Source organism: Varanus komodoensis, unplaced genomic scaffold (assembly GCF_004798865.1).
Source record: "Varanus komodoensis strain SLA01 unplaced genomic scaffold, ASM479886v1 scaffold4, whole genome shotgun sequence".
Taxonomy (NCBI): Eukaryota; Metazoa; Chordata; class Lepidosauria; order Squamata; family Varanidae; genus Varanus; species Varanus komodoensis.
This window is the reverse complement of record NW_025335941.1, coordinates 52,248,109-52,266,303: the sequence shown is the minus strand read 5'-3', so window position 1 is coordinate 52,266,303 and position 18,195 is coordinate 52,248,109. Positions and strand designations below refer to the sequence as shown.

Below are 18,195 nucleotides of genomic sequence, written 5' to 3'. Positions count from 1 at the left end.
CTTTAAAAACAGTGGCTGCTGTTACTGTTTCTTGCTCAACATGCATAAGTTGCATAGTCATAGCTAAAAAACAGTTTAAAAACTCCTGGTCTGCAGCCTCTTTTTGCAGGGAAGTGGCGGTGGAACTTTATCTATTCAAAATACCAGTTGACAAAGCAATAAACACTTTCTTTAAAGCAAAAATTCAAATGATGTAAGTTAAATTATTTAAAGCACATGTAGAACAGTAATTGGAAACACCAATCAAACTGCCTGCCAGTAAGTTAACCAGGGCAGGCAGTTCTGAATTCCTTATGGAAAGCAGAGAAGAGAGGGCCAACTCCTGATCTCCATATGGCCCTTGGGCAACTGCAGTGAAGGTTCTACTTCATGCACTTGATGTTCTGTCTTCACCAGGTGAAACCCTGAAATACACAGGAGCTATGCAATAAAGGAATCTCAGTTCCAGGCTATGGAAGGCTTTGAAGATTATACCCTGTCCTGGGCCTGGGGCATAACAGGCAGTCGGAGCTTGTTGCTACAAAAGCTGGTTGAATATGCTAACACCACCTGAGTTTTGGCAGGAGACAAGGGAGCCCTTCAGCCTCAGTTGCAGTTCCTGAGTCTTCTTCAAGGGCAGCCCCATGGAAAGCATATTGCAGTTGTCAATCCCAGAGGTCACCAAAGCATGGGTAAATCTTGCAGGATCACCCCTGCACCAAGAGGTTGCAGTCCCTATGCTGATGGCCATTGGCTACCACTGATCATCCAGAAATAATGTGGGATTCAGAAGCATCTCCTGTGCTCTGAATCTTTTTAGAGGGTGATACTAACATCCTATCTACCACAGGTGTATTTATCCTTTCCAGAGATTGGAGGTTCTCTGCAGAATCACCACCAGCTTGTATAGATTTAACACCAGCCTCCCTCTCTACCACCACCAAGGGGCACCAAGAGGACGTCAAGTTATTCTTCTTTTGTGGCTCAGTCCTAACATCACTTTATTCAACCTGCTCCAGGAAAGATGATTTGTAGTCTTTACTGTTCACAATTTTAAGAGCAACCATATCTTGAACTGAACAAGAGCTGAAAAGGAACTTTAGTTCCAATGCAGTCTCATTCAAGCAGAGACATTAGAAAGAGGTTCTTTAAAAGCTCATGATTCCCCCACTCAACATTTAACAACGGGGATTGTCAAGAGGCTTCCCATTATGCAGAGGAGCGGGCATGGGGTGTGGAACAGGGGAGAGTAGCTCTTGAATCCTTACTGCAAAGGCTGGGGATGAAGGGCCCCCCTGCCTGTCTTTCAGCTTCCGTTCAGGACAAGGGGATCAGAAAAAGATGGCAGCCAGGAGGCTTCCTGGGACTCCTCCCATTTCTGGCTCCATGTTTCAATGGACTCTTCAGTGCATCTAACCTCCCATGGCTATTGTCACTGGCTGCCAGTTTGCCTCTACTTTCCCAGCATTGCCACCACTCTCTGGGTGTGGCATCACGTGGCAAGCCATGGTGGCTTCTCGAGCAGGATGGCTTGTTGTGCCGTTTGAACCCTATTGTGCTATTTCAGTATGGTACCTTCAGCTTTTAGAAACCATGATAAGAAACAACAGTCAGTTGTGTGGTTTCCAACACAAACCATGGTTCACCATAGTTTCTCTGGTTGTCTGAACCCAATATTGTGGTTTCCATAGAGTTTCCTGGAAAGAGCAGAAGCTGTTCCAAACATCCAGAATGGGACTGAATTTCAGGTGCAGCAGCTGGCTTCTCCCACATTTGGATTTTTTTAAATTTTAAGTATAAAGGACTTTCCATCCTGAATATGAAGAGATCTGTGAATATAAAGTAAAATGGAATATTCAACCTTCCCTAGAGAAGTAATCTTTTTGGCTGTGTCTTTCCAGGCTTAGGCAGGTTCTGAAATTTCTCTGAAAATTCGTTAAGAAATCTTGGAAAGGCTGGGCCCATTATGAGATGAGAATAATTTATTCTCAGGATGGAAGGACAAAGCTGTCAGTTTCAATTTCCCCCCCACATTTTTTTAATCTGAGGCTCTTTCCATCCAGTTTATAATGAAATGAGTGAATTTTGATGAGTTCTTATAGAAAAGTGACTTCTAAAAACCTGCTGCTACTCATTCCTGATAGATTCCATGCAAAACTGTCATATCCCCAAATTTTCCTTGTTGTTAAATGCATGTTTAATAAATTGGGCCCTACCCAGACAGAAGAAGCACCTGTACTTGTGTATGCAAGCACATGTGTCTGTAGCATCCTTCAGTTGCACCACAAATCTAAGAAGAAAACGGTACTTTGACAAGAGCTTTCTTCTTGAAGAAAACCAGCAAGAGGACTGGGCTTCTCAGTGGAATTACAACTGCTCACATGGAATTGGGATGCTGGCTCATGCAAGCTGGCATGACAATTACCTTAAAGGAGGAAGGTCAAATAGTCTGAGCAGTAGTAAAATTACTACTGTCATAAAAGGGGTGCATCTCAGATGAAATCAATGGAATCGAGCCAAGGATGAATCTGAATCACAGGATGTCTGTCATCTTGTTTCTAAAGAAAGAATTTGTGCTGCAAGAATTGACTCACTGTGTGCCAAGCAGCCCACAGCAGCTTAACCTATAGCAACGGGGTTGTGCTTGATTGTTCCCCCTTTGCCAATACAAACCAGCTCATACTTTGCACGCCTGCATAAGCAGGGCTATCTTTCTCCTTTCTCTGAGCACACGGTCACACAATCCGTGAGCAGACAGCTGACTGGTTGGATAGGTAATTTTTCCATAACAATAACTTTCCTGTTTCTGAAGAACAATTGGCCCATCTGTGCCTTGTCTACGTGCCTCCCCCCACCCCACTCTTTGTAGCAACCTATAAAAAATCAAGTCAACAGTCAACTGCATTTGAGAAATGTAGCAGTTCTTGAGGAACAGCTAAGGATATATGGCTGAGAAAAACTCCGTCCCTTGGGCTTTGTTAACTTTCTTCTCAAAGCTTGCTTCAACTTGCATCTGTTCTGCAACAAATTACAAGATTTGTTGTGTTTTTGTGCACAAAAGTCTGTGCTCATTTTCATGTACATTTTCATCCCAGCTGATAGCCACTGGAAGCTGGGGGATGCATAGCCCACTGGTGGCTCCCAAGATGAATCCCCTACAACTCCAGGTAGGGCTAGAAAAACCCTTGCCGAGACCCTGGAGAGCTGTTGCCAATCAGTATCATCAGTTCTGGGCTGGATGACCCGGTGGCTTGACTCAGTACAAGACAGCGTCAGATGTTCCTATGCACTCAGAACAGAAGAGCAAGCCAGAAATGGAGGACAACCTAGAATGCAGGACTGAAGAGCAAGCTTCAAGCTGGGACCAAAGATCTAGGTACACGGCAGAGTTCAGGAAAGCAGTGTTGCTCAAGCAGCACTCAGCTGCACCCAGAAGCCATTTATACCCCTTCCTGCCCAGATGGATTCAATGGCCAGTGTAGGTGAGCAGAGACAAGTCCAGGCCTGAAGTAGCTTATGGAGAAGGCTGCCACCAGCACCCCTAGGCTTTGGGACATAGGGCTGCCACCAGGCATTCCTGGCAAGCTCTCTCCTGAGTTCTGTGGCTTCCCAGCCAGGCCTGCCAACCGGGACTGTCTTAGGATCATTTGCTCCCTGAGGTGTATCAGCAATGCTCCCCTACAACCCCAAGTCAGGATGCATGGGATCCCAGCACAATCACATTATTTTGGCCCTGAGGTGATTCCTTTCTCCAGCAGTTCTCCAATTTCCTGCCTGTAAAAATACAGTTGTAGCAATTTGGATATCTATCTGCTTCCCTTTCTTGACATCCAGTACCAGCTGTCTGAGATGGCTGCCTCACTCTGCTTGGTAACTGGGACAGCTCTGCATGCACCATCTCTTTAAATGCAACACTACACATGTGTCTGAGTTAATTTTTCATCAGGGAGATCTTATTTATGTGTAACTTCCAATTTTGCTAGTTCATATACCAAGACAAGTGAAAATGTGTTGGTTAGGTTGACTATCTAAAGGAATGCCTCCTTCAATATATGCCTGCCCAGTCCTTAAGATCTTCAATGGAGGCTTTGAGAGCCCTCCTTGAAGGAAGTGAAGAGGGCTGTTACAAAGAGAAGGGTCTTATCAGTAGCAGTGCCTCAACTGTGGAATATGCTCTTCAGCAAGGTTCATCTGGCACTGACTCTTTATTCCTTCTGGTGCCAGCCCAAAACTTTTGTATTTAACCAGTATTTTAATTGTTGGTTTTAATATATATTTGATTTAATCCTATTTTAATCAAGTACTGTAAATTGTTTTTATGTTTTTATTGTTGTAAACTGTCTTAATATTTTCTCTGAAAATAATAGATGGTATAGAAAAAATTAACTAAACAAACAAAATAATTTGGAACAGTGAATTTTGAACTACTTTGGAGAACTCTCAGATTGTTGATTGGGGTTATATGAAGATTAATAGGAGTGGATAGGTATCTTTGAAGATGACACAACACTCATGAGTTGAATATAGGTTGACTGCAGATTATTATTGAACCAGCAGCTGTTGTTGAAACAGGTTGGTGTTGTGTGAACCCTGCTGTGCTTACAAGTCATGGCTTGTAACCCACAAACAATCCATGAAGAGATCTTATTGTTTATTGTTGGCTGGTGAACTGAGGGTTGTTCACCATCCTTTGTAATCTCAGCTGGATTTTGACAATGCTATAGCCCATGTTGCAGTAACAATGCACAATTCAGTGACAACACACACTAAACCCATGTACAATCCCATAGTATGGTTTATCATGTTGCCTTTACTCCATCAATATATACCTCTTTAACAACGTGCGGATGCGGGGTGTCAGGTGTGTTCTTGGGTACACTTTCTGTTCATGTGTTGTGGTTGTGAAATCTAAGAAACCTGTTTATGTGCTCTATGAGCACTAACTGTACCTATCAGTGTGCCTTGAGTCCTTTGCACCACACACACATTCCTCGACAGACAAGTTAATATAAAAAGGGTGCCCTGAAGATAAAACACTCAAAACCTCTTGTCTTAGATTGATGATTACCAGTTACACAAAATGGACTTTTTGGAACACAGGATGCATATTTACTTTGAGCGAGCACATGTGACATCAGTATTCTGCATTCAGGACCTTGTGACTTACTGGCAGATGGCCCAGAACCCTTCAAGGTTGAGAACATGGAGAATTACAGATATTTACTGGCATCTCCTTGCAAATGCTGGAGACATTAGACTCCTCTGATCAGTTTTTTTAAGGTTTGAAAATAATTCTTATTAATGATCCATAGATGGCATTGCTAAGGATACAGGGAACTCACAAGATATTGAAACACTTCAGTGTGTGTGTGTGTCTGGCTTCCTACATTTCACCATTTATTTTGGAATCACAGAAGAGTAGAGCTGGAAGGGGCTATGAAGGCCATTGAGTTCAACCCCCTACTGTTGCAGAACACCACGTTACACCATCCCACTCAGAATGCCAAGACGTAACATTCCTTTTTGTGCCAATCCTTTCTCTCTCAATCCACTATCCAATGGATTGAGCAAACCTTGTTTAACTCGTAAGCCTGCCATGATTACCTGATGTTCTTTCAAGAATATCCCTCCTGATTAATTTACCTTTGTCAGCTGTTGGATACTGTTCTGTAAGTTTTGTGAACTATGGCCTAGCATAACGTAGTACATGGAAGCATGGGCATTAGGGTCAATCCATGTGAGTGGATTTCGCTGGTCCTCATGCATCTGTTTTATTATTGTGGGCTGTTCACATAGGCAGGTGGTATCACTCGGCTTCTCATCAAATGTTGGTCCCAACATGGTGAATTGTAAATGGGCCCCATTGAAAAGCAATGCACTTCAGGTGATTCGAAAGTTCAGCCTCTGATGTTTGGTCTCTTCACATATACCTGTTCCTCACTGCTTAAGTACCATCCCTGATGAGTAGATGCAGGGACCCATCTTATTACCTTTACAGACCCCCTCTCGTTGAAACTAGGCCTGCCCAGTGAAAGGTGTATCACCTAATGATAGCCCTCTTTCTCTCCATGTTATCCTCCCTGTACACATTCACATCTTTCTGTTGATTGAAGGCCTAGTAAAAGCAAAGGCCAAGATAGGAACAAATTTCTTTCACAGCAAGTGCACTGATCTTCCTCTCCCTGCGGTTTCTCTGTAGTCACATTTAGGAAAACATGATTTACAGTCATTGTACGAAGTTCCTCAGATTCCATAGATTCTCTGTTGAAAGATCTTGGAGAGTTCTAACAGAAATGCTTTGGAACCAGTTCCCGTTCAAAGTCCAGCATTAATTGTTGCTTTGTTTCTGCCAGGTTTCAGCTCCAAATTACATTTACTAGTAGAAGCTGATGGAGTAAATAAAAAAAGAATGGGGTTGGCTCCAGGGTTCTGTGGAACAGAACTCAGTGAACTGGAGGATCCTATGGAAAGAAGACAGTTTTTGCCAAGTCTCCTTCCCCATGGTAATATGCTATACCCACAAAAATTTGCACTGAACTGTCAGTGCACATTTCACAAAGGAAGACGAGGTAATAAAAAATCACTACCCACCCCCTGCTCACTTCTTCCAGGAAGATGCTTTGCTGATTTCCTGCTCCCTTCATTAATAAAGGGAGCCCTTCCATGTGCAAAGTTCGACTGGGTACCCCACCCATTTTGCAGATTAAATGAATGTTACTGACCAACACAATAAACAAGTCCTTAATGTTGAGGAAATTCTTTCTTGGAAAAGATGGAAACAGAAATCAGTGAAAGACTAATTTCTGTCTTTTTTATTGAAATCCATGTGTCTGTTTCTTAATTTTGATGTGGAATTCTGCTTTACTCCTTGGAGCAGCTTGAATAGGTCTGTGTTCTTGGCTACTAAGAAGACTGATCATTTCTTAGAAAAAAAATCATTTAGGATGTCATCTTTGGCTCACTTTCCCAAGGCTGAGTCCCCTGCATACCATGATTACTGAGCAAATATACACAGGATTGTCCTGTACCATGGCTAACCATATTACCTCTCTAACTCCATTTCTATATCAACTGTCTGGATTCCTTTGACGATTCGGCATTGTTGCCATGGAAATCTGTCACACGGAACAGTGGGAACTTACGAGGAACTTATGTGCAGACTTTTCATGCACTTGTGTATCTTGAGAGGAGTTGCAGATACCCATAGACAGATGCTTGGATTCAGATGAAAGGTACAATCTTATGTGTATTTAGACATGGCTGACTATGGAGTGCTGGGAGTCATCAGACTTTTTTCCTACGCAAACTCAGTTGAACTTAGGTTTTCTTGAAATCAATGCAAAACACCAGCCATGCCTAATTGAACTCAATGAGACTCAGTTTAGTCTGGAGTTAACCCACAAAGCACAAAGTGTAGGTGCACAGATGGTGGAGGGGGGTCTTTACATGTGAGGATTTCCCCTGTCAAATATGGATTCCATGCAGAGAGGCAGGCCAACGGGATCCTAAACCACATGCCACATCCGAACGGAATGTCTCTAAAAGGCTGCAGTAACAGTATTGTGATTTTCTGAAGGCAAAGCAAGATTATAGTATCTGGAATCTGCAAGAAACTGTGGCAGTTTGTATATTCTCCTGTTCTTGCAACGGTTAGTATTCCAGTCCTACAGAGCATGATCAGTTCTCTTTGGACTATTTGGGAGGTTTCTTCCCATGTCCAGACTTTTTTTCCTACCTTGAACACTTTTGCAAACCTTGGGGTTTGCCCCAGTCCTGCTGCGACCTCTTCCTTTGTGTATGGATGGTCTCTTTTTGGCCACATACTCATACATGCTCATTTTGAATGCATTCAGAAGAGTAAGACTGGTAATGCATTAAATTGACTGAAATACCAGTATATCCCCATACTCATGTTTCACATTTAAAAGTCAGTACAAACTGAGGCTACCTGTGCTTTTGCCATCCCAATACTGTGAAAACTTTGACGTTGAGCCACACTGCACTTTCCCTCCTTCTTTTCCTACCCATTTTCCAAGGTCCACTGGGCCAAAATCGCCACAAAGGTGATTCCAGGAACACTTTTTGGGAAGTGCATTGCATGGCTTACTTCCAGGTAAAAGTATTAAGGAAATACATGATAACTACTTGAAACAGACTGAAAAGTAGCTTTATGTATCTATAACTAGATAGATATTCCATTGGGTGGTCAGATTTTTAATTGGTAGCAGGAAGGGGAGCTATGCATGTTCCCAGGCCAGAGCATCAAAGATCCTCTGTCCCTTTCATTCTGTCTGATTGACTAAAGTGTCATCCAAGCTTGCCAGCTGCCTTCTGCCTGCCATTATGAATAACTCACCAAATAAAAAGTGAGACACCTCTAATCATTTCTCAGGAGAACAAATGGTTTTTGGCTTTCTTTAAAGCCAGTTGCCATGGACATCCTAATTACTAGTACCAGATCCTTCTTTTTCTTCCCCACCCCCCACTTCCTCCATCTTTTCTATCCTGCTGGATAATCATTTTTATCACTCTGCTTTCAGAAGAACATCTGTCATGAGCACCTGTCAGAGCAGGTGGGTTTTATAGGTTGCAAATATCTCACCAATTTTCATTACTTAGACTGGGGAGTGTACACATTTGAATGATCATTGAACTAAGCATGGACTTCTGTATCTCACAACCAGCTACTACAAATGTGTTGTTAGGGGCACAAAATAAAACGAGCCCTTATACCAACTGTATGGTTTAGTCAATAAATCACAAAAGCCAATAAAACCCTTATTTATTTATTTACAAACTTTATGTGCTGCTTCATATTCTGGTATGGAGATTCCGGAGCAGTGAACAATCAAAGATAAGACAGAGAAAAGGATACAAAATGTTAAAAATAAAATTTAAAAACATGGCTGGTTTGCTCAGGAAGGCTTCCTGAAATAAAAGTATTTCAGTTAAAATGATGTGATATTGGTGTCACCAGCAGAGGATGGGGCTGCCCCAGAATGGAGGCCCCCTCACTGAATCTCTTTGGGTGGACTCCAGTTGGACCATGGAGCCAGGAGGGACCTAGCATCTGATGGGCAGATTACAAGGAAGTGGCTGGGAAGAACGGCAAGGAAGAAGGCATCTCAGGGCTCTTGGTCCGAGATCATTTAAGGCTTTATACACTGGTAGTAAAACCCTACAGCTGAGCTGGTAGTGGTTATGCAAGCCTGAGTGAGGGAGTGGCATGTTGAGAAGGGACATCTCTTAATGACAGCCAAGTGCTGCATTTTCCATTTGCTCCAGCTACCGGACCAGTTTTAAGGGCAGCCCTTCTAAGAGGTCATCCTGTCCTGATGAAGTTATTAACTCCTGTATCACTGAGGCCATGCTATCCCTGTCCAGGATAGGTCATAGCCAGTGAACCAGACACTGGAAAAGCCACTCTGGATCTTAAACTGCTAGCTACTTTGAAGTTCACTTTTTTATTATTTATTCATATATTCATTAATTTTTTTTGTATCCTGCCCTTTACAGTGTCTCAGGGCAGAGCTAAACCAGAAGAGGACGGGTGTAACATTTGATTCTATGGCATGGATGGGAAACCCCTGGCCCTCTGCCAAGCCCTTCCTCTGCCACAAGCCCCAATTCTCCAGGGCTAGAAGCATTTCCAGCATTATTTGATCAGTGACTGGGGAAAGCAGCTGGAGCTTCCCCATTGTGCCTTGTGCCATTTCAGCTGGGAGGGCGAGCATTGCATTAAATGCTTCACCTGTCTTGCATCCTTCCCAGTGGGGGAGATGGGAGGGTGGGCAGAGCCATGATGGAGAGGTGCTACGTGCCCTGGTACATCAACCATCACTGTGTGGGGGCTTTCTCTGATCAAAGCCAGGTCCCTTGGCTCCTCCAACCAGGGCCTGCGTCAGGGCGGCTCCACCTCCATCCTCGCCCTCCCCAGTGGGGGGAAGCATGGGATAGGCAAAGCCAGGCCCCCCATGTGAACCTCTATCTGGAGGAGCTCAAGTTGGCACTTTGGCTGGGGACTGGATGATGGCAATGGGGTGAACGCACTCTTTCCACTGATAATATCTGTCCCACCAATTGCTGGGTTTTGAGCAATCTGTTTCTCCAACCCTCTTCTATGGTCTGCAGAAAAAGGCCAAATGAACTACGGAGAGGGTGTGCTAAGCCCATAAGAAAAAAATGCACGAAGTCTGCCATGGAACTCAGTTTTGTTTTGCAAACTGAGACGGAACAAAGAAAAATAATCAACACAGCAGACACTGAATGTTGAGCACGCCTACTTGAACCAGGATCAAGGAAGAAATCACAATGTGTTGAACTTCTTATAGTTTTTGTAGTCAAAATGAGGAGTGTTAATTCTTGCTTAATTGAACTGTGCTGCTGTTTGAAAGCACAGACTTAATACCTGACAGATTCTTTATTCTGGTTTCAAAGAGCAGTAGTTTGCTACTATTATTTACAATCCACTAATTTTACCATTAATTTTAATCACTATTTTTCTCTGAATGCTGCTGCAACAATAGAACACAGTGGTAGGAAGGGCTTTATTCTGTGAAACTTCCATAAAATACTTTTAACACACAGCTGAAATACTGTTTAACATGCTGCAATTTCTGCAACTTGTAGGCAGGCGTGTGTAGTGCAACCAAGAAGCTGATATAATAATTCCCCAGACATCTTGAGGGGCTCTTATTTTCCCACTGACTTGCCTCAAGCAGTGAGAGCCAGAAGATTTACTGAAAGGGAGGGACTGACAATATTTCTAGTTTGGATTCTGCTTTTTACATGGGCAGAGGCTTCTCCGTCAACCTTGGTAGAAGGCTATTTGGAGTTCATCTGCTCTCAAGTTTCAGTCAAAGAACTGCACTTCAAAGGATGGTATTGAGTTTTGAGAACCAGTATGAAAGAGGGAAGGGTCCAGCTGCTGACACCGACTGGGACTCTGGTTCAGGGAAGCCCTCTTACCACATTGTGGTTTACAGGATACTTTGGGGAAAGACTTAATAACTGGTTTACAGGATACTTTGGGGAAAGACTTAATAACTGGTTTACAGGATACTTTGGGGAAAGACTTAATAACTGTAGGAGTACAAGTTCTATGCCTGCAGGAAAGCGATACTCTTAATTCCATACACCCCTCTATCTGCTAGCACTTAACTAACATCCAGAGAACCGTTTCACCAGGGCTGTCCCAAACTGCTTTGCTGCCAGAGGTGAAAGGCAAGGTGGGACCCTCCAGCAGGGTGTGTGGAGAAGCCAGCCCTGGACTCCAGTGCCAGCAAAGGGGCAGCGACCTCCACAGCATCCAGGAGCAGCAGGCTCACTTGGGAGACGCAGGGCAAGCTGTGTGGCACCTGCAGCACTCTCCTCTGGCAGAGCAAGCAGCTTGGGGTCTCAGGAGGAACGATGGCTGTTTCTGATGCCCAGTGGCCAGATAGCTCCAGGCATCTGTGGTCTGAAGTCTAACTTCACTGCTTGTAATGACAGGCCCAGCCCTGATTTATAAAACAAAGCAAGGTGGCCTACCAAATTAAGTACAGTAAAAACAACAGTTCTGCTTCTCTGTTCTGTTTTCCTTAGCTCCATTTTTCATAGAATCATAGGATCATAGAATAGTAGAGTTGGCAGGGGCCATGAAGGCCATCGGGCCCAATCCCCTGCTGCTGCAGGACACCAGTTCACACCATCCCAATCACTTCCTTGCTTTCAAATAAAATTGGACTGTAGTGCAGCAGGAACTTACAACAATAAAACAATTGAAAAATAACATATCAGAATTCTAAAAATCCTCAGAAATCAAAGGTTTCTTCCTACCTTTTGATTTCCTTTCGTAGAAGCTTCTGCCTCGAGCTGGGGCATTCTCTGTGTACAGATTCTCAAGATCTTCTTTCCATGTTTCTGGATTAAAATGTTTAAGCAGTTCCTCAACAGTATTGAATTTGGCGATGGCTTGATCCAGAGCTTCCGCAGTAAGAGTAGGGTCAGTCACTGATGAAGAGTGATAGGAAACGCCCTAAGAGTGACATATAGTGCAGTGTACTTTGAAAAACACAGATAGAAAATGAAGGGGAAAAAAAGATCAAAGAAGCTTTTTCTTTTTAGAGCTGTTTCACAGAACGTATTCATGCAAGGCTAGTGTTGCGCATTGTTAAATGCAATGGTTGTGTTCTTCCTGCCCTCTTCCTTCCTTCCTTCCTTCCTTCCTTCCTTCCTTCCTTCCTTCCTTCCTTCCTGTTTTTCCTGGCCATATCATTTCCATAGTCAAAGTTCTTCAGTGATTCACAAACAGGCAAATGTATCTATGTTTGTGACTAACCTATCCATATGAGCACTATTATTTATATAGTGCCATCAGTGTAATGCACATGACACTTTACAAGATAAAAGAGGATACGTCCCTGTTTCCAAGGTCTTACAATATAAAATGCAATCGTTTAACAGAGGCATTAAGCCAGGAAGGGGAAGGAAATGGTGGTTGTTTCAGTTACAGGAACTTAGGCTTAATTATAGTGGGGTAGGGAATTGGGGGCCTGGAGGAATGTTGTCCATGGGGTCCTGATGGGTTGGGTATGACTTCATGACTAACGTAACCTAAGGGGACTGGGGAGTTGTGCCACTGAAAAAGGGGGGATTTTGAAGATGGGTCTGAAGGAAGTAGGAGAGGGTGTTTCATGGAAATGCTCTGGGTGACATTTCTGGACATGAGGGGCAGATTGGAGAAAAGCCATTGTCCTGTGAAGGTCTGGTGGAAATTTAAATAGCTGAGGGTGCTGGAGACTTGAGTGTTGGGTGCAAGAATGTAACAGGACAGGGGGTAAGACTATGGAGGCCTTGAAGGCAAGGATGAGGTGCTTTTGCTGAACATGGGAATGGACAGTATTGCAATGTAAGGATTTAAGGAGATTTCTGCTGCAAGGTAGAGGGGGAGGGAACTGAAGTGAGGCCGTAGAAGACCCAAGAGGAGAAGCTGAATGAGTGATTGAGCGAGTGATCAAGACCAATGGCAGGTGAATACCAGTCATGGAACACCAAGCAGCCCAACCACTATTACCTTTCTCTGGAATAAAATACTCAGCTTTGAAAATCAAGGATAAAAGCGGAAGTTTAGCTCCCTTGGGCAGGGTGGACAAGTCAAAAGAACCTTAACTTGATGGCAGATTCAGTGTAAAAGTTCCTTTTTATGGACAGCCTTAACAAGGGTGAACTGCTGCAAAGATGGTATTACCAATTTTAGCAGAAAGGCTTTTGCCAACCGTACTATGGCTCAAACACTGTATCCGTGGAAGAGGACTAAGAGGATCTGTTTTAATGTGATACGATTGGGACTGACCAGGCTTAACCTCACAATTGGCAGTCCATTTCTACTAAGACCAAATCAGCAGCTATGTTTTTATTCCCCAGAAAAGTAACAAGAATTCAGAATGAGTGTACATTTTAAAAATAACAAACTGATTCAGCAACGTTGATTAGAAATACTCTAATTCTGCCAAAGTTACACAGCTGTACAAATGAGCCCTAAGGTGGTGGGGGAAAGAAGGAAATGTGAGGGGGTATAGTTGCAGCTTGCTCATTAGTTAAACAGGGATATGCCTGTGGTAGGACTTCATAAGTGCAAACTTATGCAGACTATTGCTATAATCTACCATTGGCTGGGTATAAGGCTTGGAGCCAAGAGCCTCAGCTGTACAAATGTGGCCCTGAGCTGTGGGCATCTGTGGCAATAGCTAGGCAGTAGAAGCAACTCACTTCTGGAAAGACCTTTGGCAGAGGCAGGCAAGGGGCATTATGCAGCTGTGGCAAATGGCCTGAATTGCTCCCAGACACAGGGCAAGGCATTTTGCTTCCTGAATCAGAACACGTTGGTTCCCCAGCTAACATGGACAAAGGCTGACGAGAGGGTGGCTGTACCTTCTTCAGCACTATTGGTGGGACAGCATCCTCCAGCAGACCTGAAGCCAACGGGTTAGCTTAGAGCAGGGCTCCTCAGACCTTTTAAGGCCCAGGGGGCCAGTTGAAAGGTGCCGGTACTGGGCGCAGGCCGGAAAGATGGTGCCGGCAGGCTGTGCGGGCTGGCATGGGAGCAGGGGCATGGTGTGCGGGCATGGTGAGGCAGGCGGGTGTGGCGAGGGGAGGGGAGGCGAGGCGAGGAGAGGCGAGGCAGGGGCGGGCATGTGCCGCAATGTAGGGGTGTGCGTGCAATGCAGTGGCTTGCTCACTTGGAGATTGTTTTCTCCTAGTGAGTCCAAAATGATCTCCTTGTGAGCAAGCCGTTGCCTCCCCGCATGGGGGGTGGCGGGGGCGGGCGAGGCAGGAACGTTGAAAACCTCTGAGGCGGGTCGGATAAATGGCCATGGCAGGCCAGATCTGGCTCCCGGGCCGTAGTTTGAGGACCCCTGGCTTAGAGGGTAAAGGGCGGGTTGCATGGCACACAACTTCATCTACCAAGAGCTTCCCACTACTACCTGAAGCAAACTATCTCTCTTCCTAATGGTAGCGTTATTCCTGCCTAGGCACCTCTTTAAACAATTGTTCTCAATATTTCAGAGAGTGTAGATTGCAGTGGCCAAAGAGTAAATGGCAATGCCTTTAAGGGACTGTACTATACCAGACCTTCAAGTTTTACACTACTGCCTATTATTCACTGGGTTTGATTCAAGGCATTGGTACTAAAGTATAATGCTTTGAATGGCTCAGAACGGTGATGACTGGAAGAACAACTTTCCCCTTGCCTTGGAAGATCCTTCTACAGATCGAACAGATTTTGTTTACACTATAACCCATGAGAGGACCTTCTCAGCCATAGCACTCTGCTTGTGGAATTACCTACCCTATGAGCGCCGTCTGACTCCAAACCTTTCTGTAGACCTTGTGGTAATTGGCTGGTTCATTGATGTTTCTGTTTCTAAACTATCTCTTTTTATTTGATTGTTGTGACCCACACAGAGATCATAGGTGATAAGGCATGGGATGCAGATTTTATAAATAAAATAAATGGACACAATACCCATGAATAGGAAGCCAGATCAGAGTGTTCAACTACTTAGGCCAGGATTGTCGGCTCTGACTAGATAGGGGCTCCCAATGGTCACCAGGAGAGCTCTTCCCCAACACCTCTGACTTGATCTTTTAAATCTAGGAATGCTACAGATTAAAACCAGGACCTTCCATATGCAAAGTATGTGCTGCATCTCTCCCCCAAGCTTGATACAACATGTTCCCCAGTACTGTGTTTGGATGGGTTTGCTTTCAGAGAAGCCCAGCCGAATTACTTCAGCCCAGTACCTATTCCATGACAAAATCACGACATTACCAGGTAGTGCTCCAGGGCTGATTTTTGGGAGTGATCTCTCAGCAAGTAACGTTTTGTCATTATGTCACATATTCTTCTTCTTGGGGACTTCAGCCTAACTCCAGGCTCTTTTACAATTCCTTTTCTAGATAAAGCAGCAACACAGTACTTACCAAAACAGGGCTTGTGACTGATTCCCAGTTGGTTTCAGATGCAGCAGGCTGGAGAACATCCTGAAGAGCAAACAGAAAGTGGGGGGAGGGATACTGCAGTCAGAAAAGTATTGTACAGGTCTGTTTTGTTTTGTCTTGTTTTTTGAAAGTATGAATTATATGGTCGCTAAGCATTTTAATCCAAAACACATGAACTTGCTCCGTTCTTCATTGTTGTTTACTGATTCTGGTTCCTTTAGATGCCTTCATGTGCATTCCGTACTTCAGTAAAGGTTATTCAGGACAAGGAGTTGGATCCTGCTTTTGTCAGAGTAGGCCCACTGAAATCAAGTTAGTTCTGGCTAATTTAAATCTCATTGCCTTTAATAGGTCTACTCTGGTGTAATTGAACAGGCACAAATCCCCCACCATCTCCTTCTAAAGAAAGGTCATGCTCAGTAGAAACAATTGAGTATGTTTGAGGGTGGCCTAAACTGTAGGAGATCTTAATCCGGAAAGGATAGTATTTGCTACCCTTCCTTCCTAACAAAGAGCCTATCTTTTTAGAATAGAAAAAGTGCTTAGTTTAAAAGTATTGGGCTAGAGTTGGCCAGAGGACAATTTGAATAATATTTTCACATATGTATTGGTGCAGATTCAGAAATATTAAGTATAAACTTTAATAGAAATACAAGACATCTCCCCATGACTGGTAAGAGTGTCCGGGTGATATGCATTCTGTTGTCAGTGGGGAAATTCAGGGCCCTGCTCTGACATCCTGTGGCTCTTTGACTTTAAACCAGGCTTAGAATGGACAGACAGTCAACAGAGAACTGAAGACTGTAATTTGCCAGCTCTCCCAAACAGAGGTTTGTCCTCTGTAAAGCAGGACACCCGCCTACTCAAGGCGCAGAGCCAGTAATCTCATTCTATTGTGTCACTGATGTTCTCTTTCTCCTGGACGCTGACAATGGCAACTCCTCCTCCCTCCCCAAAGTTTTCCTATTCAGGTGCAAACAAGGCTGAGACATCTTTAACCTTCAGATAATTTTGAAGCAGGGCTTCTTGTCTCCTTTGGAGTATATGAAGAATTTTTGGGTCAAGGAGGACGTCTGGCACATGCAATGCATCTTGGCAAGCCTGCTTGCCCTTGATTCATGGACTGAATAGCCCCTAGCTGAATGGAGGTGCTCCTTATTGGAGGCTTTAGTGGTCCCAAAGATATAGAAACATAGAAACAGAGCGAGTCAGAAGGGGCCTCCCGGGCCATCCAGTCTGACCTCCGGCACCAGCCGGCTCTGCTCACGACATGCCATGAAGAGCACTTTACCAAGGAAACTTTAAGGCTATACCATTGGTGCATTAGAACACCACTCCGCTTCTTAGGAATCCAAATGGAACCAATGTTCTGCCCCTCTTCTCTGCTGAGATTGCAATTCTTTCTCCTGTGTTAGTTTAGTTTCACAAAAGGACCTACAAGAAATTATGCCCTCTTTTCTTGTTATCTCCTGGATGCTCTGATGGATGGCTGTTGTTTTTGGCTTCATGGCGATGTTCATGGCTGCTAAGTTCTTGAGTACTGCTATTGGCACTGGATCCCTCCTGAAGGTAAATTATGCCGTACTTGCACTCTGAACTTGGCTCTTTCTGTTTATTGTTATGCTAGAGCTGGTTGGCTAATACATAAGTGATGATGATGATGATGATGATAGTGAAGTACTGCTGGATCATGACACAGACTATAGTCAAAACTCTCTTGAAGCTTCCTTCCCCTATTCTGGATCAATATCCCATTTAAAAAAAATCATGGTGCCTAAATAAGTTTAGATAACCTCAGGGCCATCTGCATTTAATGGTACAATGTACTTCTGGTTATTTTGTATTATCCTTCATTAATATTGTCTTCTTTTAGTGTGTTTATGACCTAAGGTTGACTGCTTAGCTACTATGCTAGAAAGGTACATGGTGACTGGCATTGTGATTCTATACACAACTACTCAGAGGAAATTTCTTCTACTTCAGTGGGAGTGACTCCCAGAGACGGCAGTAAAGGATGGCAGCCTAGGTGAGATTAAGGCAGCAAGGAGGAGAATCCTTCACCATTATGAAATTTGCAGGTAGGTTACAATCCTGTATACATTTACCAGGAAGGGATTTCCGTGGAATGCAGTTTGACTGTTTTATGAGTACAGATGCTTGCAATGTTAAAGTTTTTGTCCAAAAAGGAAAAGCAGGATAAACATTTGCAGTATACTCTTCTCCATTTTTACCCTGAAATAAGTCCCACTGAATGCAAAATAAGTGTGCAAAAGACAGCATTACCTGCATCTGTAGGTAAAGTATGACTCCCATAATCCTCAACTATTGCCCATGCTGACTGAGACTGATGGGAGCTGTACATATAAACAACTGGTTGCTACCCCCTGCTATGGAATTTCAGCTTAAAGTATAAAGGCTGCAAAAAAGGGGGAAAACTACATAGAAGAGGAAATGTTGGCAAAATACTTGCTATGCTTGGATGAAGCAGATGAAGCTACAGAAAATCTTTCCTGTATATAATGGAGAAAAAAGGAAACAACATGGTAGCAGTTTTATTGCTTAATCACAGGTTGTTGGAATGATAAAAATATACAACTTAAACAGAACACACAAGCCTAAAACTATAAAACCAGCAGTCAGTCACATCACAGGCATGGACAAGTTAATCAGTCTTCCTTTTATGTTGTAAAGGTCTTTCCCAGCTTTTGAGATGTTGTGGCAAATAAAGCTACG

General features: G+C 43.7%; 1 protein-coding gene across 2 annotated transcripts in view; it reads right to left on the bottom strand.

Annotated features, from left to right (window-relative positions):
- The window catches only part of PDGFD (platelet derived growth factor D), a 171,271-nt gene that overhangs the window by 12,781 nt on the left and 140,295 nt on the right, over positions 1 to 18,195 (bottom strand). For both annotated transcript variants that reach the window (XM_044441913.1, XM_044441912.1), the window contains exons 4-5: positions 15,445 to 15,504; positions 11,797 to 11,995 (exon numbers count right to left, since the gene is read on the bottom strand). In XM_044441913.1, the coding sequence (XP_044297848.1) occupies positions 11,797 to 11,995; positions 15,445 to 15,504 (259 nt within the window). The remainder of the gene's footprint in view (positions 1 to 11,796; positions 11,996 to 15,444; positions 15,505 to 18,195) is intronic.